We start from the raw sequence: 20,416 nt of genomic DNA, 5'->3' as shown, positions 1-20,416 counted from the left end.
ACAATTCCTGCCAACACAAATATTGGAATGTATTTGATTTTGCAAGTGGTCCAGGCGCCTCGAAGCATGCACTGAACGTTCAGCCAATTTCACTGCAGCTACTCGAACGTTATGTCTACCCTGCAATCAGAGGTGCATGTGTAGTCGTAACCACACTAGCTTTGATCTAGCTAATTCAGATAGCAAGAGCAGTGAAGTCCCAGCGGCACTGGCTGGCCACCAGGGTCCTGGGCAAAGTTATACAGCACTTGACTGCTGTTGTTAGTGGAGTTAGCTTGGTACATCACCTCCTGCAATGTAGACATACCCCACACCACTTCCCCATCTCCACTTCTCACTGCGTCCAGTCCGGCTCCTGCTGAAGTCAATGGGAGTTTTGCCACAGTTTAGTGGAAGCAAAATCATCCCCTAGACCTAGCACTCCCCTGAATTCCTATAGATATGCTCATTTCTCCTCTTTCTCTGTTTATAGAGACACCCCGACCCAAAGCTGTGCTGTGCTGAGGCATTAGCTAACCTCGCTTTGACATCAGGAGACAGGGCTCTCGAGAGGCCCTGGGCTGTTCTCCCTTCAGGCTGTCTGTCTGAAGGAACCTTCTCAGGTGCTTCAAAAGCCTGTCCAGAGACATTGCCACCTAATGGAATTCAGTTACAGGCAGGGCAGTAAGTCTCACTGAAGGCTGGTTCCCATTGACAGGAAGAAATTATTGAGATCCTGAAAGTCCTTTTGAGCTCCTCAGCTGAACATTGCTATAGACTGGCAGGGGATCTGTTGCTACATTTACTTTTCTGTGGAAAACCCATTGTGAACTGGCCACTGATCCAATCACAGGGAAACAGTCCCCACAATTCAAACCACGTGCCGGGTGTTCCTTTAACTCAGGGAAGGAACTGCAAGGCTAAGCCTGGAATGCTGACTTTATAGTGCCACGTTGTGCCACGGTCCTGCTGAATCCCAAAAAACTGCAGCACATACAGGAATGTGTGTGCTCCCCTGCACCCCAGCCCATCACAATGCTTCCTGGGGAGGATGGTGGCCATATGTTAGCAATCTCGCAGGAATGCAGAGAATGCGTATACAGTCTATATGTCTGGGCACGTGCCTAGCATTCCACTGGGTCAGCAGGGAAGGATTTCACAATGCACTCTGGCGGGTAAGCGCCCCAGGAGGAGTGTGCCTGGGGTCTGGCATTTGTACTGGAGGGGTGTTTGGGTTTGCACTGATCACTAATGCTTCAGGGAGGGAAAGCAGGCCAGCCGCATGCCAAAGGCAGGCAATAAAAGCCACTCGGCTCCTTTCTGTCATGACCCAGGGTCACCTTTGTTGCCTATGGAAGAGTAAGTTGCAAGTGACACTTGGATAGTGATAATCAAAACACACTGCTTGTTACTGGCAGAGCTCTCATTACAAATATGTTGTCAATCTAATCTAACCAGAGTAACAGTTAACTAGGGTTAAACCCTTCACCTTTCTGTGCCTAGATGCTGTGGTGACTGGTGCCCTATAAATACCTGACATAGGTAATGGACAGATAAAATCCTGATGACTACAGATTCCTCTGCTCATGTTGGCTTCACATTGAGGCTGCCTAGGCTTCAATACGTGTACAGCAAATGCCGCTCTGCTCTAAATCCATGCTCCTTTTTGTGGTTACACCAGGGAAGAGCGTGACCAGGAAAGTAACAGCCAGGAACCTTTTCGGAAATATTGGCCTTTGTCCCATAAGAACATCTAGCCCAGTATCCTGTCTTCTAACAGTAGCCAGTCCCAGGTGCTTCAGAAGTAGGGTGACCCTATGTCCCATTTTGTCCAGGACAATCCCTTTTTTAAGCCCTGTCCCAGCCATCTCGACTTTTTTTTTTTCAAAAGGAGGCATTCCAGCATGGGGGGGGGCAGGGTTCCAGGATGGCTGACAGCCCCAGCAGCTGGGGGTGTCCCATTTTCTCTTTGGGAAGTATGGTCACCTTAGCCAGAGGGGATGAACAGAACAGGGAATCATCAACTGATCCAACCCCTGTTGCCCATTCCCAGCTTCTGGCAAACAGAGGCTAGAAACACCATCTCTGCCCATCCTGGGAAATAGTATACTATACCTATAGTATAGTATATCTATAGTATACCTATACTCCATGAATTTATCTAGTTCTTTTTTGAACCCTCTTATAGTCTTGGCCTTCACAACATCCTCAGGCAAGGAGTTCCACAGGTTGACTGTGCATTGTGTGAAGAAATACTTCCTTTTGTTTGTTTTAAACCTGCTGCTTATTAATTTCATTTGGAGACCTCTGGGTTCTTGTGTTCTGAGAAGCAGTAAATAACACTGCCTTATTTACTTTCTCCACACCAGTCATGATCTTATAGACCTCTGTCATATCCCCTCTGAGTTGTCTCATTTCCAAGCTGAAAAGTCCCAGTGTTACTAATCTCTCCTCATATGGCAGCTGTTCCATACCCCTAATCATTTTTGTTGCCCTTTTCTGTATCTTTTCCGAATCTAATATATCTTTTTTGAAATGAGGTGACCAGATCTGCACGTGATATTCAAGATGTGGGCGTACCATGGATTTATCTAGAGGCAATATGATATTTTCTGTCTTATTATCTATCCCTTTCCTAATGAGTCCAAACATTCTGTTCACTTTTTTGATTGCCGCTGCACATTGAATGGATGTTTTCAGAGAACTATCCACCATGACTCCAAGATCTTTCTTGAGTGGTAACAGCTAATTTAGACCCCATCATTTTATATGTCTAGTTGGGATTATGTTTTCCAATGTGCATTACTTTGTATTTATCAACATTGCATTTCATCTGCCATTTTCTTGCCCAGTGACCCCGTTTTGTGAGATCCCTTTGTAACTCTTCTCAGTCTTCTTCGGACTTAACTATCTTCAGTAGTTTTGTATCATCTGCAAATGGATAGACTGGTCCCAGTACAGACCCCTGGGGGACACCACTATTTACCTCGCTCCATTCTGAAAATTGACCTTTTATTCCTACCCTTTGTTTCCTATCTTTTAACCAGTTGCTGCTCCATGGGCGGCAGGTATCGTAGGCAGAGGGAGGCTGTGCTTCCCCAAACAGCTTAGTGTGGCCCCACCTATGCTCTGCCTCCAGGCAAGGCCTCCTCCTGCCTCCCGCAGGGACTCGGGGCGGCTGGGGCTGGGGCACACTGAGGTTGGGAGCGCTGCCACTGGGCAGACTAGGGCTGGGGGTGCTGCAGCCATGCCACTCGGCTGCCAGAAGCACTGGAACTGGGTCTAGGGGCCCCGGTGTGTGTGCTCTGGGCTCCTGCAGGGGAGGGGGAAAAGGGGGAGCAGAAGAAGGGGGGCAGAAGGGGAGGGATGGGACCTTGGGCACAAGGGGAGGGGCCAGGGGCTAGTCTCCCCCAATGGCTGGGTCACCAGCCGCCATGTGCTGATCCATGAGAGGACCTTCCCTCTTATCCCATGGCAGCTTACTTTGCTTAAGAGCCTTTGGTGAGGGACCGTGTCAAAGGCTTTCTGAAAATCTAAATACACTGTATCCACTGGCTCCCCCATGTCCACACGCTTGTTGACCCCCTCAAAGAATTCAGGTAGCCCTAGCACCCAGCCTTCATCTGAAGTTCCTGCTAAACTGCTGAAGTCCAGGGGTTATTGAGAGGGGGGTGGAATAAAGAAACCACTACAGGTTAGGGGAGCTTTGTATAAACAGCTAGACTCCTGGGTCCTTCCCCAAATCTTAACCTAAACTTCTGAGCTTTCTGAGGTTCTTCCAGAACTGGGGGTCTACTTAAATTGCGGAGAAACAACACATTTTTCGCGGTTGGTCGTGACATGAATAGCAAATTTCCTGGATGTGTTCATAGCATACAGCCCTTACTTGTGCGCTGCTGCTGGCAGAGGCTCTGCCTTCAGAGCAAGGCACCTGGCCAGCAGCCGCCGCTCTCCAGCCACCCAGCTTTGAAGGTAAGCACCGCCGTTAGCAGCTGCGCAGAAGTGGGAATATTGTGACCCTTACAATAGGCTTGTGACCCCCCTTTTGGGTCAGGACCCCCAGTGTGAGAAACACTTTTTAATTTTGTATTCTTTTATGTTCTAGTATAGATAGTATAGTAAGGGTCTAGCCTCACTGTGCCATCATTAATGATCTGGAGGATGGCGTGTACTGCACCCTCAGCAATTTGCAGATGACACTAAACTGGGAGGAGTGGTAGATATAAGTAGGGGCATTGCCAACAGATCGAGGGACGTGCTCATTCCCCTCTATTCAGCACTGGAGAGGCCTCATTTGGAGTACTGTGTCCAGTTTTGGGCCCCACACTACAAGAAGGATGTGGACAAATTGGAAAGAGTCCAGCAGAGGGCAACAAAAATGATTAGGTATCAGAGGGATAGTTGTGTTAGTCTAGATCTGTAAAAAGCAACCATGAGTCCTGTGGCACCTTAAAGACTAACAGATGCTTTCGTGGGTGAATACATGTCATGCGTCTGACGAACTCTAAAATTAGAGTGAATAAATGAAGATTCGGCACACCATTTCTTTGTATTCATAGAATCATAGAATCTATGATTCTATGATTCTATGAATACATGTCATGCGTCTGACGAAGTGGGTATTCACCCACGAAAGCTTATGCTCCAATACAGAGGTCAGCAACCTTTCAGAAATGGTGTGCCGAATCTTCATTTATTCACTCTAATTTAAGGTTTCACATGCCAGTAATACATTTTAACATTTTTAGAAGGTCTCTTTCTGTAAGTCTATAATATAAAACTAAACTATTATTGTATGTAAAGTAAATAAGGCTTTTAAAATGTTTAAGAAGCTTCATTTAAAATTAAATTAAAATGCAGAGCCCCTCGGACTGGTGGCCAGGACCCAGGCAGTGTGAGTGCCACTGAAGATCAGCTCATGTGCCGCCTTCGGCACCCGTGCCATAGGTTGCCTACCCCTGCTCCAATACATCTGTTAGTCTTTAAGGTGCCACAGGACTCATTGTTGCTTTTTACAAAAATTATTAGGGGGCTCAAAGGGGGTTCCAAAGAGGATGGATCTAGACTGTTCTCAGTGGTACCAGATGACAGAACAAGGAGTAATGGTCTCAAGTTGCAGAGGGGGAGGTTTAGGTTGGACATTAGGAAAAACTTTTTCACTAGTAGGGTGGTGAAGAACTGGAATGGGTTACCTAGGGAGGTGGTGGAATCTCCTTCCTTAGAGGTTTTTAAGGTCAGGCTTGACAAAGCCCTGGCTGGGAATTGGTCCTGCTTTGAGCAGGGGGTTGGACTAAATGACCTCCTGAGGTCCCTTCCAACCCTGATATTCTATGATTCTATGATCATAGTATAGGGTAAAAGTACACAAAAAGTACTTATGCCAGGTTTCATGGTCCATAAAGTGTTTTTCATGGTAGGGCCCTACCAATCACTATAAAAGCCCACTTGTTCCAGGAGCTGTCAGTGGTGGGTGTGGAGTGCGGGAAGCTACAAATTAAGAAAAAGGGGGTGACAGGAACTGGCATGTGTAGGTGACCAGATCTCTCTGCAGTGTCACTGTGTAGCCCTTGGAAATGGCTTTCACACAACTGCTTTCCCAGTGTGGTTTCACTGGAGTGAATAAGCACGGTGAGGCTAGATCCATTCAGCTCAGGAACTGGAGGACAAAAAGGCTTTGGAACCAACACCGTTTTCAGTAGAGACTAGCAAGTGTCTGACAGTCTAGGCAGTGATTTTGAAGCCCCAATCTTAGTCAGTTTATTGCTTAAGCCTTCATCTAAACTGGGCCTGGTCTCTGGCCACAGAGAAGCAGCATGAGCTGCAGCACACACTGTAAGAGGTTCCCTGGAAATGCATGAAATAAATACAGAGCAAATATGCTGAGCTCCTCAGATGCAAACTCCTCAGATCTCCAATGCCATCCCTCACTCCTTCAGGCTTCCCAGGAGTCCCTCTCCTATCCCTGGAGCTCCTAAGTACTTGAAGGGATGCACTCCAACAGGAAAGATGCAAAATGTGCCCATTTAGGAAGCTATTGAGGCCTGTGCAGGGAGAGCAGTGTGGGCAGGTAGGTGAATGGGGTGAACCAACCTGATTGCCTTCTGTGATGAGATAACTGGCTCTGAGGATATGGGGAAAGCGGTGGATGTGATATATCTTGACTTTAGCAAAGCTTTTGATATGATCCCCCACAGTATTCTTGCCAGCAAGTTAAAAAAGTATGGACTGGATGAATGGACTATAAGGTGGATAGAAAGCTGGATAGATTGTCAGGCTCAACGGGTAGTGAGCAATGGCTCCATGTCTAGCTGGCAGCCGGTATCAAGCAAAGTGCCCCAGGGGTTGGTCAAGGGACTGGTTTTCTTCAACATCTTTATCAATGATCTGGATGATGGGATGGATTGCACCCTCAGCAAGTTCACAGATGACACTAAGCTAGGGGGAGAGGTAGATACGCTGGAGAGTAGGTATAGGGTCCAGAGTGACCTAGACTGATTGGAGGATTGGGCCACAAGAAATCTGATGAGTCCTGCACTTAGAAAGGAAGAATCCCATGCACCGCTACACGCTGGGGACTGACTGGCTAAGCAGCAGTTCTGCAGAAAAGGACCTGGGGATTACAGTGGACGAGAAGCTGGATCTGCCCTTGTTGCCAAGAAGGCTGCATTAGTAGGAGCATTGCCAGCAGATTGAGGGAAGTGATTGTTCCCTTCTATTCGGCACTGGTGAGGCTATATCTGGAGTATTGTGTCCAGTTTTGGTCCCTCCACTACAGAAAGGATGTGGACAAATTGGAGAGAGTCCAATGGAGGGCAACAAAAATGATCAGGGGGTTGGGGATCATGATTTATGAGGAGAGGCTGAGGGAACTGAGATTGTTTAGTCTGCAGAAGAGAAGAGTGAGGGGGGATTTGATAGCTGCTTTCAACTACCTGGAAGGGGGTTCCAAAGAGGATGGAGCTCAGCTGTTCTCAGGGGTGGCAGATGACAGAACAAGGAGCAATGGTCTCAAGTTGCAGTGGGGGAGGTTTAGGTTGGATATTAGGAAACACTTTTTCATTAGGAGGGTGCTGAAGCACTGGAATGGGTTCCCTGGGGAGGTGGTGGAATCTCCTTCCTTAGAGGTTTTTAAGGTCAGGCTTGACAAAGCCCTGGCTGGGATGATTTAGTTGGGTTTGGTCCTGCTTTGAGCAGGGGGTTGGACTAGATGACCTCCTGAGGTCCCTTCCAACCCTAATCTTCTAATGGGGTGGGCACCACATAGGCAGTGGTGCTAGGAGGCACTGTGTCTGCCCAGGGTAGTTGCAGCATGTGCAATGCATCTGGCTGTGCAGGCTGACTCACATCTCCTACTGCCCGTTGCGCAGACATGTAGCATGCGCTGCCCTCAGTCTGTTTGGAGCTGATGTCTCATGTGCAGTGAGGAGGCAAAGCCATGGCAACCACTCTCAGAGATGTTTCTGGGAAGTTCAGCCCGGTTACAACTCCCTTCTGTATGGACAACAGGGCTTTGTATGGACCCATGTTAAAAGTGTATGTCCTCCTTTTAAGATGTGATTTATCTTTTGGATTGCTTAGGAAGAAAGAGAACAGTTTTTAACATACGTCTCCTTGAATGTGTGCAGAGAGAGAGGAATTGGTCAGGAATGTACCAGGTGGTGGAACTAAGAGGCATGGAATTAAATTCAAAGCAGAAACAGCTGGGATAAATCTCGGGCAATATTTCAAAACAATGACTCCTATGAGGCTGTGGAAGGACAGGGCAAATCTGAGGAAAATCTACTGGGCCAGATCCTCAGGTGGATTACATTGACGTCTTGGGAATGATGCCTACTTCCTCCAGCTGAACTCAGGCCCTTTGTGGGGAACAGTCCTGCGCTGACCCCGTGAGATGGCCTAGACAAAAGAGGCATCTCACTCTGGGGAAGGATTGGCCATAACTTTTGCTTCTGGCTTTTCCCAACTCATCAGTTCATTACAGGCATGTACGATGAGAATAAAAATAGGACCCTGAGTGTATGGAACTGTCACGGAGTCCCCGGGCGATGCTCTGGAATGGCTCCCCACAAAGCCAGTCAGGACTCTGGGGAGCCTCCTCTCCCTTGGAGCAGACTATCTTCAGGGCAAGAAGCTCCCATGTCTTCACCTCCTGGGTCTCTCCTTGGAGCATTCAGCATCCTCTGCCCTCCGTGCACTTCCCACAGCGAGCCCACCCCAGCAGGGTCCTGGGGAAGCCACAGGGTCCTGCACCCCCACTTCACAGTCAGACATGACTCTCAGCCAGCCAGTAAAACAGAGGTTTAGTCGATGACAGGAACACGGTCTAAAACAGAGCTTGTAGGTACAGCAAACGGGACCCCTCGGCCGGATCCATTCTAGGGGGCAGTGAGCCAGACCCCCATGTCTGCACTTCACTCCTCGTCCCCAGCCAGCTCCAGACTGACAACACCCTCCAGGCCCTCCTTCTCTGCTCAGCTCCTTTCCCAGGCCCGGAGGTCACCTGACCTCTTTGTTCTCCCACACCTTTAGCATCCCCTTGCAAGGGGGGAAGGGCCTGGCCATTAGTTGCTAGGCGTCAGAGGGTCAGCAAGGAACTGAGCCCCCCCCAGTATTCAGAGAAAACATTAAGAACATTCCCAGTTCGTCACAGGAACAAAGGCAGACAATGGGATTTACTGGTGTAAGAAACCCAGAGATAGTCAGTCTATAGAATATCCTCAGTAGCTATCCAAGGCATTAATGGCTCTAACCCCGTAGGCTCAGATCCAGTGGGAAGTCAATGGGAGTCTTTCCATTGAATTTAATGGGAGCTGGGCATGTGTCTTTGATTCTACCGTGAGCTGCTGTCACATTAAGAAGCAGCACCACATGTGAGGGTGCAAGGTCCCTGTTTGCCTGGTGGAGTGGTTTGCAGCTCCACAGAGAGAAGGTGGCCTCTCATCAAGTTTTCCTGTTTTCCTCCACAGTCCAAACCTGCAATGTCAGGTGCATGAATGGGGGAAGCTGCAATGAGGAATCCTGCCTCTGCCAGAAAGGATACACTGGAACTTACTGTGGGCAACGTGAGTACCTGTATGTCCCTCCTGAGTTGTTTGCCTCCAGGGCCTTTGTGTTAATGGCAGTGCTGCATTCAGGAGGCTAAATGAATAGCTCTTCCATTGGCAACTCTGCAGACAGTGACAGTGCCTACTACCAGCTGGAACAGCCTTGATTTCTCCAACCAACTCACAGGTGTGCACTCCTAAAGCCCTGTAAAAGCCTTCCCGTGGAGTCACAGACAGTTCCCATGGGCATTGTGGACTATCTTGCCACGCAGGCAAGCTTCACTTTGTGATAGATGGTCGCTTACACCAAAACTCACAAGAATATTCAGCTTACTCCCAGTCCCAAAGGATCAGTCACTTACCCCAAGTCTCAGACCAAAGACACCTCTTGTAGCCAATCCTATAACACTAATGAAAGATTTATTAACTAAGAAAAATAAATGAGTTATTTACAAGGTTAAAACAGGCAAACACACACACACACACATAGAGTGACCAGACAGCAAGTGTGAAAAATTGGGACGGGGGTGAGGGGTAATAGGAGCCTATATAAGAAAAAGACCCAAAAATCAGGACTGTCCCTATAAAATCAGGACACCTGGTCACCCTACACATGCACAAATGAGATTCGGTCTTAGGTTCCAAAATTAATAGACACTTCTGTGCAAGCACTATTTGTCCTTTAAGGTAACCCAAGCCAAGCAGCTTGGGGATCCCTTGCTTATGCTTAGAAATATTGCCCTCTCTGAATTCCAAGCAGCACAGTGATAACAATTCTTCCTTGACAGGGATTTTTATGTCCTTGCAACACATTCAAGCTGTGATGGAACAAGGGCTTATGCATGTCCCCCTTTCGTCAGTGAGGGGGAAGCAACCAGTCTTTTGTCCTCTGATGTTCCATTATAGCTTGCCTGGTGTCCTCCTTTTGTTGGGCAGGAGATGACACCTTTTGTGGTAAACTAGCATTCACAGTTGGTAATGCTTCTCTCCTCACTGGGGGGTTTACAGTCTTAGCTAACATTTTTATAGTTACAGAGCAAACACTTAAATGTTACCTTATAACATGGAATGCAGATATTATAGGTAAAATCAATACATGCAGCGCCCTATAAGCATTTCTTAAAGTCAAAACACTGAACACATTCTTATAACTCTAATATCTGTTTTACCAATACTAACACACAGGTGAGTCAGATTGGTTTCCACCCATCAGCTTTCTTATTGCTATGACACAGTGGCATGTTATATGCCCTTGTCTAGTTCTGCCCTCCATGGGCAGGCAGTTAGGTGTGATTTCCCTGCCTCTGGTGGAATCGCCCACTCTTTGGTGCACTTCGCTGTCTCCTATTCTCGGCATGTAAAAGTCTAGTCTGCTGTGGGCTGTAACACCTTGGTCTTATTTCAGTTGTTGGCTTCAGTGTGCAGGGGCTGGGTGGGCTTCGTGGTCTCTGATATACAGGAGGCCAGACAGTCTCTTCTGGCCTTAAACTCTTCAAGAGAGTTGGCATTTTCCCAAAGAGACATTATTAAGGGCACAAGAGCAAACTATCCCACTGTGTAGGAAAGATGGAAAGTTTGCCAAGAGACCACTCTGGCTTAACCAATGATCTGAAACTCAAACGAGAGTCCTACAAAAAGCGGAAACTAGGTCAAATTACAAACAAATAAATTATAAACAAATAACACATGTACATAGGGACAAAATTAGAAAGTCCAAGGCACAACATGAGGTTAAACTAGCTAGAGACATAAAGAGTAACAAGAAAACATTCTACAAATATATTAGAAGCAAGAGGAAGACCAAGGACAAATATTGTGCCAATCTATGAAAAGGGAAATAAGGACAACCTGGGAAATTACAGACCAATAAGCTGGAAAGACAATGGAGCAAACAATTAAGCCATCTATTTGCAAACACCTAGAAGATAATCAAGTGAAAAGTAACAGCATGGATTTGTCAAACCAACTATAACCATTCTGCCAGTCAGAGTTGGCAGCAACAAGGGCCGGGTTCAGCATCTCAGGTTCCTCTTCAATAATACAACACAAAACCGGCTCGAGCCCCCACCCAGTGACCCGGGATAATTACACAGCGCACCCTGGGCCCCTCTCGCAAGCACAGTCTGAGTGTAGAAACCCCCCGCACACACTTTTAATAAAAGGCGGGAAGTAACTCAGCGTTAATTTGGGGAAACACGGCAAACAGGATTCATAAACATAAACCATGAGCAAAAGACCCACCCCCAAGTAAGTTGGGCAGTGTCCTTTTCCCTCAGGTTCCTCAGTCCAGCAACCAAAAGTCCCTTTAACGTGCTCGTCCTTTTCTGCACCCCACTCACAATTGCTGTCTTTGGTCAGTGCAGACCCAGAGTTCAGAGGTTCACCTCCCACCCGAAGGCTGCCATTTTTGAAAGCCGTCAAAGGGTGGTGGTTTCACTCTGGTGGGAAGGCAGACAGCTCTGACCATTTGGCTCTGTGCACCTGCTGTCAAGTGGTATCTCAGAAAATTGTTTCTCTTTTATAATCATGTTGTGAACCTCCCAACATCGCCCTGTAGTTTCACTGCTGTTCTGAAGGGACACATCCCATTACACCAGGTTTTGCCCACAGTTTTTCCTTGGGATTCAGGATTTTCCACTCAGGATTTTCCAGCTGCTCTTTTAATGTTACAGATCACTGCATCCACTTGCTGCTAGTGTCACTGAGTTCCAGTCAGGCTGGTCCTGGGTTCTTCACTGCAAGTGTGTGAGAAAGATCCCTGGTCTTCCTATGGCTGTCAAGTGATCAAAAAAATTAATCACGCAATTAATGGCACTGTTAAACAATAATAGAGTGCCATTTATTTAAATATTTTTGGACGTTTTCTACATTTTCAAATATATTGATTTCAATTATAACAGAATACAAAGTGTACAGTGCTCACTTTATATTTATTTTTGATTGCAAATATTTGTGCTGTAAAAAACAAAAGATATTGTATTTTTCAGTTCACCTCATACAAATACTGTAATACAATCTCTTTATCATGAAAGCTGAATTTATAAATGTAGAATTATGTACAAAAAATAACTGCATTAAAAATAAAACAATGTAAAACTTTAGAGCCTACAAGTCCACTTTTTGTTCAGCCAGTCGCTCAGACAAACAAGTTTGTTGACATTTGCAGGAGGTAATGCTGCCCGTTTCTTGTTTACAATGTCACCTGAAAGTGAGAACGGGTGTTCACGTTGCACTGTTGTAGATGGCGTTGCAAGATATTTACATGCCAGATGCGCTAGATTCACATGTCCTTTCATGCTTCAACTACCATTCTAGAGGACATGTGTCCATGCTGATGGCAGTTCTGCTCAATAGCGATCCAGAGCAGTACAGACCGACGCATGTTCACTTTCATCATCTGAGCGAGATGCCACCAGCAGAAGGTTAATTTTCTTTTTTGGTGGTTCGGGTTCTGTAGAGTCCGCATTGGAGTGTTGCTTTTTTAAGACTTCTGAAAGCATGTGCCACACCTCATCCCTCTCAGATTTTGGAAGGTACTTCAGGTTCTTAAACTTTGGGTCCAGTGCTGTAGTGATCTTTAGAAATCTCACATTGGTATCTTCTTTGCGTTTTGTCAGATCTGCCATGAAAGTGTTCTTAAAACGAACAACGTGTGCTGGGTCATCATCCAAATCTGCTATAACATGAAATATATAGCAGAATGCGGGTAAAACAGAGCAGGAGACATATTATTCTCCCCCAAGGAGTTCAGTCACAAATGTAATTAACCCACTGTTTTAACAAGCGTCATCAGCATGGAAGCATGTCCTCTGGAATGGTGGCCAAAGCATGAAGAAGCATACACATGTTTAGCATATCTGGCACGTAAATACCTTGCAATGCTGGCTACAAAAGTCCCATGTGAACGACTGTTCTCACTTTCTGGTGACATTTTAAATAAGAAGTGTGCAGAATTATCTACCTTAAATGTAAACAGACTTGTTTCTCTTAGCGATTGGCTGAACAAGAAGTAGGACTGAGTGGACTTGTAGGCGCTAAAGTTTTACATTGTTTTGTTTTTGAGTGCAGTTACGGAACAAAAAAAATCTACATTTGTAAGTTGCACTTTCACAATAAAGAGATTGCATTACGGTATTGTATGAGGTGAATTTAAAAATACTATTTCTTTTGTTTATCATTTTTACCATGCAGTACAAAGTGAGCACTGTACACTTTGTATTCTGTATTGTATTTGAAATCAATATATTTGAAAATGTAGAAAAACATCCAAAAATATTTAATACATTTCAATTGGTGTTCTATTGTTTAACGGTGCGATTAAAACTGCGATTAATCACGATTAATTTTTTTAATCATGATTAACTTTTTTGAGTTAATTGTGTGAGTTGACTGCGATTAATCAACATCCCTAATGATTCCTTGACTTCTGACATGCACCATTTTGCTCAGATTTGGGCACGTCTAGCACACGTTTTCCCTTTTCACAGTTTTTAATTTTGTACTTCATTATTGGATCACAGAGCTAAGCTGTGTTAACTGAAATTCTCACACCTAGCAAAACCTCTCTGTTGACTGAGCTGTTGGTTTCTAGTCCACTTATAATTGATTTCTTTATAAGCAGGAAGAAATCAGAGTTGCCTTGCTGAAAAAAAAATAACATACCTTTCTCTTTAGGATCAGTATGTGGGGAAGATCCCTGAACTACAAATAATATCTAACATGAAACATGGGATGCTTCTAATTCTGCAGCTGTCATGCATCTTGCATCATGGGTTTTTCCATTAGAGCAGAATTTCCTGGTGTACTTTGTTAGACCACTGTCTAGTGTAATCTCACCCATCTTTCTATTTCTGAATAGCTGTCTGTGAAAATGGCTGCCAGAACGGAGGTCGGTGCATTGGACCCAACCGTTGCGCTTGTGTCTACGGGTTCACTGGCCCTCAGTGTGAGAGGGGTAAGGAGCAGTTTATTGTATTACTATCACTGATGTTACTACATAAAAGAACATAAAAGGTTTCAAATTCAAGCCCTCAGAAGTTACGTTAGTTAAGTTTGCCCATGCAGTACTAATTTGGCTCCCATTGTGTGCATGCATTATATTAGTGTCTTTAATTACATGATCACATACTACTTTTTCCATAGGCCTCCTGCCTCATTCAGTGCACAGGATGGACAGTAGGTAGCTATTCAGTATTTCTAACCTCATCCGTCAATGAATAGAGAAATATCAGTTCTTCTTGGAGTGTCCTCTGCACATTCCCCTCTTGGGTTGCACTGAGGTGGGATGGTAGAACCTTCTAGTCACAGCACCTGTTAGAAATGCCTGACCCCTCGCCTCCTGTCCCCAGCCTACGTGCGGGTCGGGGGCATTGGCGCTGTTGCCATCTCAGTTCCTTCCAACCACTGCAGCATTAGGCTATGAACCCCTTTCTGTCCATTTGTCTCTGTCGCTAGTGCTGTAGCCTAATAAAAATACAAATATAAAATAATAATAATAAAAATAATACATGTAGGTCAGTAATTAGCTGTGTTTTAGTAGTTAGTTAGCTAGTATAGCTAGTATAGGTTACAGTTGTTAAAAGATAGATTAGAAATAGATAACAGTAGAACAAACAGTTTACTTACTGACTATGACAGACATCAATGCGAAAAAAAACGGCTTCCAAACAAGATATGTCATGTCCAGCTGTCTTTCCTTCCTGTGATGCACATGTACAATGCTTAACATGCTTAAGTGAAAATCACTCACTGGCACACTGCCAAATATGCCACACATCCACAGACAAAATAGACGGCAGGTCCTTCTGTAAAAGGAGGGTCTAGCTGCTAAGTCTATAGGATCCGAGAACTCAAAAGCAGGAGACTGGAGTTAGCTCTGTCTACTGCTGGCGCCAAAGAATCATCCAGATCTGTGACAAGAGCTTTGGCTTCAGTACCAGGCTCTGGTTCCAAGTCAGCTGAGGTTCCAGTGGTCCTCTTGGAGCCGACCTCAACCATGATGCAACCTACATCAGTCCCGGATCTGAACAAATGTCATAAGGATCCACAAGATATGCCCAACAGATCTTCCTCAGTTCCAAGGAAAAGAAAATCTAAGCATGTCTCCAGCAGCTCCTCCAATCGCTCGCACGGGGTAGAACCGAAGTTGAACGACTTGGGACCTCAAGATCCACCCAAGACTATGAGCCTGAGATCAAGACCTGAGGATACGTTAACAAAGAACCCACAGCGCATAACTGAGGTGACAGCTCAAATGCACCTGGATCCACACCCTCTACGGATCTGACTGAGATGCAATCTCTTCTGAACAAAAGACCAAAACAACAAGGTTTCAGGGAAAGTTCAGCTTCACTTCCACTTCCACCCTTCAGGGGGGTTACCAGGGAAGATCATTTCCCGGCCCTCTCTTTTTAGAGTCCTTACCCCATAGGTCTCATCAATGGCTTCAGTGTTGGAGCCAGGATCGGATCTGAGTTCAGAGCTTGAACCAGATCCAGTACAGGTATTGACCGGACATTCTTTTCACTGGAAAAGTGTTCCGACAAGGAGAGAGCCCAAATTCCCTGGACAGCCTTTGTAGACTATGATACTGGAAAAGCTGGCAGGACTACCCTATGCCTCTGTGAATGCTATGGCCATATTGGCCAATTCCTCATTTTTCTTTGCATGCTGGAAGACAGGTCTCTTCAGGGCCGGAACACCAAGTTCAACAGAAAGGAGATGTCCAGATCTGTCAGCCCCATGTCCAAGACCATTGCATTATTCCTCCACTGCAGAAAAGGAAGTAACCTCAGAAGAGGAATATCAAGAGAGACCTCTGAGGATGTTTTCTTGTGACTTAGGAGAGTTGCAGAGCAGTTCATCTCCTGGTGAGAATGAGGGAGTACCAACAGCTTTGTTTCCCTCTGAGGATGCAATTCAGTTCCAAGAATAGATGGATAGGATGGCATCAACCCTGAATTGACCATAGGTAGCATTAAAGGAGACTTCACATCTGGTATTTGATATCTTAGGTTTGACAATGAAACCTAAAGTCTCCTTGCCCACATTGGAAATGTTATAGCAAATAGCATAGTCCCTTTGGTCCCAACCAGTTTCCAGAAAGGCTGATAAATTGTATCAAATCCCACAGGAGGGGCTCTCTTGTTTTCATGTACATCCTCAACCAAACTCCCTGGTCATAGCAGCTACTCTTCAAAAACCAAGATTTTCTACCCAATGGATAAAGAAGGAAGAAAATTAGATTATTTGGGTAGAAAATCATTTTCTTCTGTATCCTTAAATATGTGTATATCCAACTACCAGGTGGTGATGGTTAGATATCAGTTTCCACTGCGGAAGAAGATGGCTCTATTCACTGAACATCTACCAAAGGATCAAAAGAAGTTAACATCAGCCATGATTAATGAAAGCCAAAATGTAGTCACACATGTCCTTAGGGCATTGTTTGGTGTGTCTGATATTGCCTGTAGATCATTGACAATGGCAATATCTCTTCATAGACATGCTTGGCTACATTCATCTTCTCTCCCATTGGATACCAGGGCCAAAATAGAAGATATACCTTTCTAAGGAGATGGCTTATTTTTACAGATCCAGACTAACACGGCTACCCCTCTGATACTCGGTTTATGTATTGTAAAGACTGATGACACACTGGGTAGTCTGAAGGACTCATGCCACCTTTCAGAAGAAGATCTTCTATTCTGGCGTTCAGATATCATAGGCAGTACCTACCACCTTTTTCATCTGCCTCTTATCAGCGGAACCATAACATCAGCAGCACCATCAGCAACAAACATATTCACAGACACGTAACAGGAAGAAACCCTTCAAACTGCAGATGCGTACACAGAATCCTTCAGCCACATTTACTTTACCACATGTCAGGCCTCATGTTTGACATGTTAGTCAAGAGCCTCAAACCAATTTTAGTATATCAGTTTGGAGACCGGCTTGGACAACTATCACTTCAGACAGATGAGTTTTGTGTTTGATAAAAGAAGGTTATACCACCCAATCCCGACCACTCCCTCCATACAACCGTAGGTGCTGGAACTAGGAGTGCTGGGGGTGCAGCAGCACCCCTTGGCTTCAAGGGGGTTCCATCACATACAGGGGTTACAGTTTGGTTCATTTGCTTTCAGCCCTCTCCACCCCCCTAAAAATTGTTCTGCACCTATGGATACAACCCCCCACCCTCTTCCTCTCCAGGAACCTCTCCCAGGAGAAAGAACAGGAGTACAAGGTGCCACAAGTACTCCTGTTCTTTTTGCGGATTCAGACTAACACGGCTGCTACTCTGAAACCTCCCAGGAGAGACGATTATGGATAGAGGCACAAGTTCTTCTGAACATGGGAGCTATAGAATGAGTTCCCTTGACTTCCAGAACAAAGAGTTCTACTCCCATTACTTTCTAAGGTCTTGTCTGCACTACAGACCTATATTGATATAACTACATTGCTCAGGGGCATGAAAAATCCCCACTCCTGAGCGATGTAGTTATACTGACCTAACCCCCATGTAGACAGTGCTGAGTTGGCGGGAAACCGTCTCTCACCCACATAGCTGCCCCTCACCGGGAGTGGCCAGGAGAGATCTCACCTGCCTGCTTAAAGCTCTGCCATGGTACAGCTGCATCAGGGCAGCTGTAGAGCTTTAAGAAAGACGCTCTAAGCTGCCTGCAGGGGAGAGCGGCGCAGCTGCGCAGATGTAACATTTTAAGCGTAGACGTGTCCTAATCCTCCAAAAGAACAGAGACTTCAGAGCGATTTTAGATCTCTGGGATCTAAACAAATATATCAGGAAGTTTCAGTTCAGGATTCCTTCCCTGGGTCTAATCATTTGCTCCTTGTCTACTCTAGATTGATTTTACTGCTCTTGACCTCAAAGAGGCATATTTCCATATTACCATCAGACCATCTCACCAAAAGTACTTATGCTTTGTCCCTGGTTTACACCACTTTCACTTCAGAATCTTACCTTTCAGTCTCTCCACTGCACCCAGAGTATTTACCAAATGTTCAGCTCCAGTAGCAGCGCAGCTAAGAATGCAAGACATTTCTGTCTTCTTGTATTTGGCCGATTGGTTGCTGACGGGCTAACACAACGAAGAATAAGAGGCAGCCATTCAGAGCACTTGTTGTCTATTCAGAACCCGGGGTCTCATCATAAACAAGAAAAAGTAACTTCTCATTTCATCTCAAGAGTCCCTTCATAGGGGCGATCTTCAGTTCTGTCAAAGGAAGGGCTTTTCATCGGGAGAGAGGCTTTTGAAAATAACTGATTCTATACATTCACTGATGTTACAGCTGGCTCAAATGACAGGGCTTTTTCTGAAGCTGCTAGGACTCATGGTATGGATGACATATGTAACCCCCATGCCTGTCTCAGAATGAGGTCACTTCAGCACTGGATTCTGAAGAATTTCAGTCCTAATCCAGAGAGTAGGCTGAAGGAAACTACAATACCGCATGAAACTCTTCATTCTAGAACATGGTGGCTACATCCACAGAGAGTGTTTAATGGAGTATTATCCAACCCGCCTCATCTGAAGTTAATAGTAACCACGGATGCAGCCAAGATAGCCTGAGGTGCACACCTTCAAACTCAGGTAGTAAAGGGTCTTTGGAGTCTCTAAGAATTCTGGTTATTCATAAATATATGGGAGTTGCGGGCAATCCCTTTGTCTCTCAAAGCATTTCTCCCACAGATATGCAAAACAGCTATCCAGATTGCCATGGACAACATGAATGAAGTTTATTATGTGAACAAACAAGGAGGGACTCATTCAACCCACCTGTGCAATGAAGTGATGGAGCTATGGGATCGGTGCATACATTACAATTTTTACCCCAATTTCTTTACATGTTGCACAAGAACACAAGTTAGCAGATTGCCTCACTATCTATGCATGAATATCTCTAGAGAATTCATCAGTTGAGGTTATCTTCAGACATTGGGGAGTCCTACCTATAGACCTGTTTGCCTCCAGACTCAATGCAAACTGCACTCTTTTCTGCTCATGAGCGAGGACTGACAGTCAATCTCTGACAGACGCATTCCTCTAAACTGGGGAATAGCTCTCATGTATGCATTTCCCCCATTCCCTTTAATTCCCAAAGTTCTAACCAAAGCAAAGCGGGATTTTGCCAGGATGATCTGGGGTGGCTGAGACAACAGTGGTAACTGACCTATTATCCACCACTGTTATTGCAGCAACAGGGGACAGTGCTCCACCCAGACCTCAGACCTCTACACCTAACTGCTGGGACTTTGTCGAAAATAGAACCTCCTCTGAGGTTCAACAAATGGTTATTATTGCTAGGAAACCCTTTACTAGAAGGTGTTATGACTCCAAACGGAAAAGATTCACTATATGGGCAGAAAACAGAAGTGTAGATCCAGTTTCAGCCCCATCCACAAGGTCTTAGAATATCTGTTACACTTAATAACAGAGGGTCTATTCTTATAATCTATTAGCGTTCATTCAGTGGCTATTTCATTGGTACATGCATATATTAGGGACAAACCCATTTTCTCACATGACATGGTGAAGAGATTTTTGAAGGGTCTACTGAACCTTTATCCACCCACCAGCATTGCTGTCCTCTTGTGGAATTGGAATTTAGTACTGACTCAACTGATGTCTTTCCCTTTTGAGCCATTCCAAGATTGCTCCATTTCACCTTTAATAAAAACAGCTTTTCAACCGCACTCACATCCGCTCGAAGAATTAAAGGGCTGTATGCATGTTTCAAAAGCACAAGGCGGTCCTTAGGCCACATCCTAAATTCATTCCAAACATTGTTTCCGATTTCCATGTAAATCAATCATAAACTCACTAGTATTTTCCCTCAAAACCCATATAAGCCAGGGAGACATTAGATTACATTCTTTAGACGCAAAAAGATTTCTTTCATATCACCTGGATAGAACTAAGGACTTCAGATCCCCTCCAGCTCTTCTTAGAGCTCATAATATAAGGGCAATGCCTGCATCTATAGCATTTTTCAAGCACATTCCCCTTTCTGAGGCTTGCAAGCTCACTACCTGGAGAACAATTCACACTTTATGTCTCACTGTGCACTAGATTTAGAATCCTGGCCTGATGCTCGTTTTGGCAGGGTGGTACTTCGGCACCGTTCAGTTAGAGCTCTATCCATCGTTACTGAGGTACTGCTCACCAAGCTGTCCTAAGAGTGGGCATCTGCAGAGAGCACCCGAAGAAGAAATGGAGGTTATTGACTTGTAACTGGAATTCTTCGAGATACAGTCTGTATATTCCCATCCGCCGTGCATATAACCTTTCCCACTTTACACACAGTCCTAATTGTGTCAGTACTTGGCAGTCCACGTTAGCGTTTGGAAGGCACGCCTACAGCCATGCTGC

General features: G+C 45.3%; 1 protein-coding gene across 1 annotated transcript in view; it reads left to right on the top strand.

Moving 5' to 3' along the window:
* Positions 1 to 20,416, top strand: part of FBN3 (fibrillin 3) — a 320,779-nt gene that overhangs the window by 102,342 nt on the left and 198,021 nt on the right. Inside the window, exons 5-6 of the mRNA XM_044998744.1 lie at positions 8,946 to 9,041; positions 13,882 to 13,977. Of these exons, the coding sequence (XP_044854679.1) occupies positions 8,946 to 9,041; positions 13,882 to 13,977 (192 nt within the window). The remainder of the gene's footprint in view (positions 1 to 8,945; positions 9,042 to 13,881; positions 13,978 to 20,416) is intronic.

Source organism: Mauremys mutica, chromosome 24 (assembly GCF_020497125.1).
Source record: "Mauremys mutica isolate MM-2020 ecotype Southern chromosome 24, ASM2049712v1, whole genome shotgun sequence".
Classification (NCBI taxonomy): domain Eukaryota; kingdom Metazoa; phylum Chordata; order Testudines; family Geoemydidae; genus Mauremys; species Mauremys mutica.
This window is presented reverse-complemented; position numbering and strand designations above follow the sequence as displayed.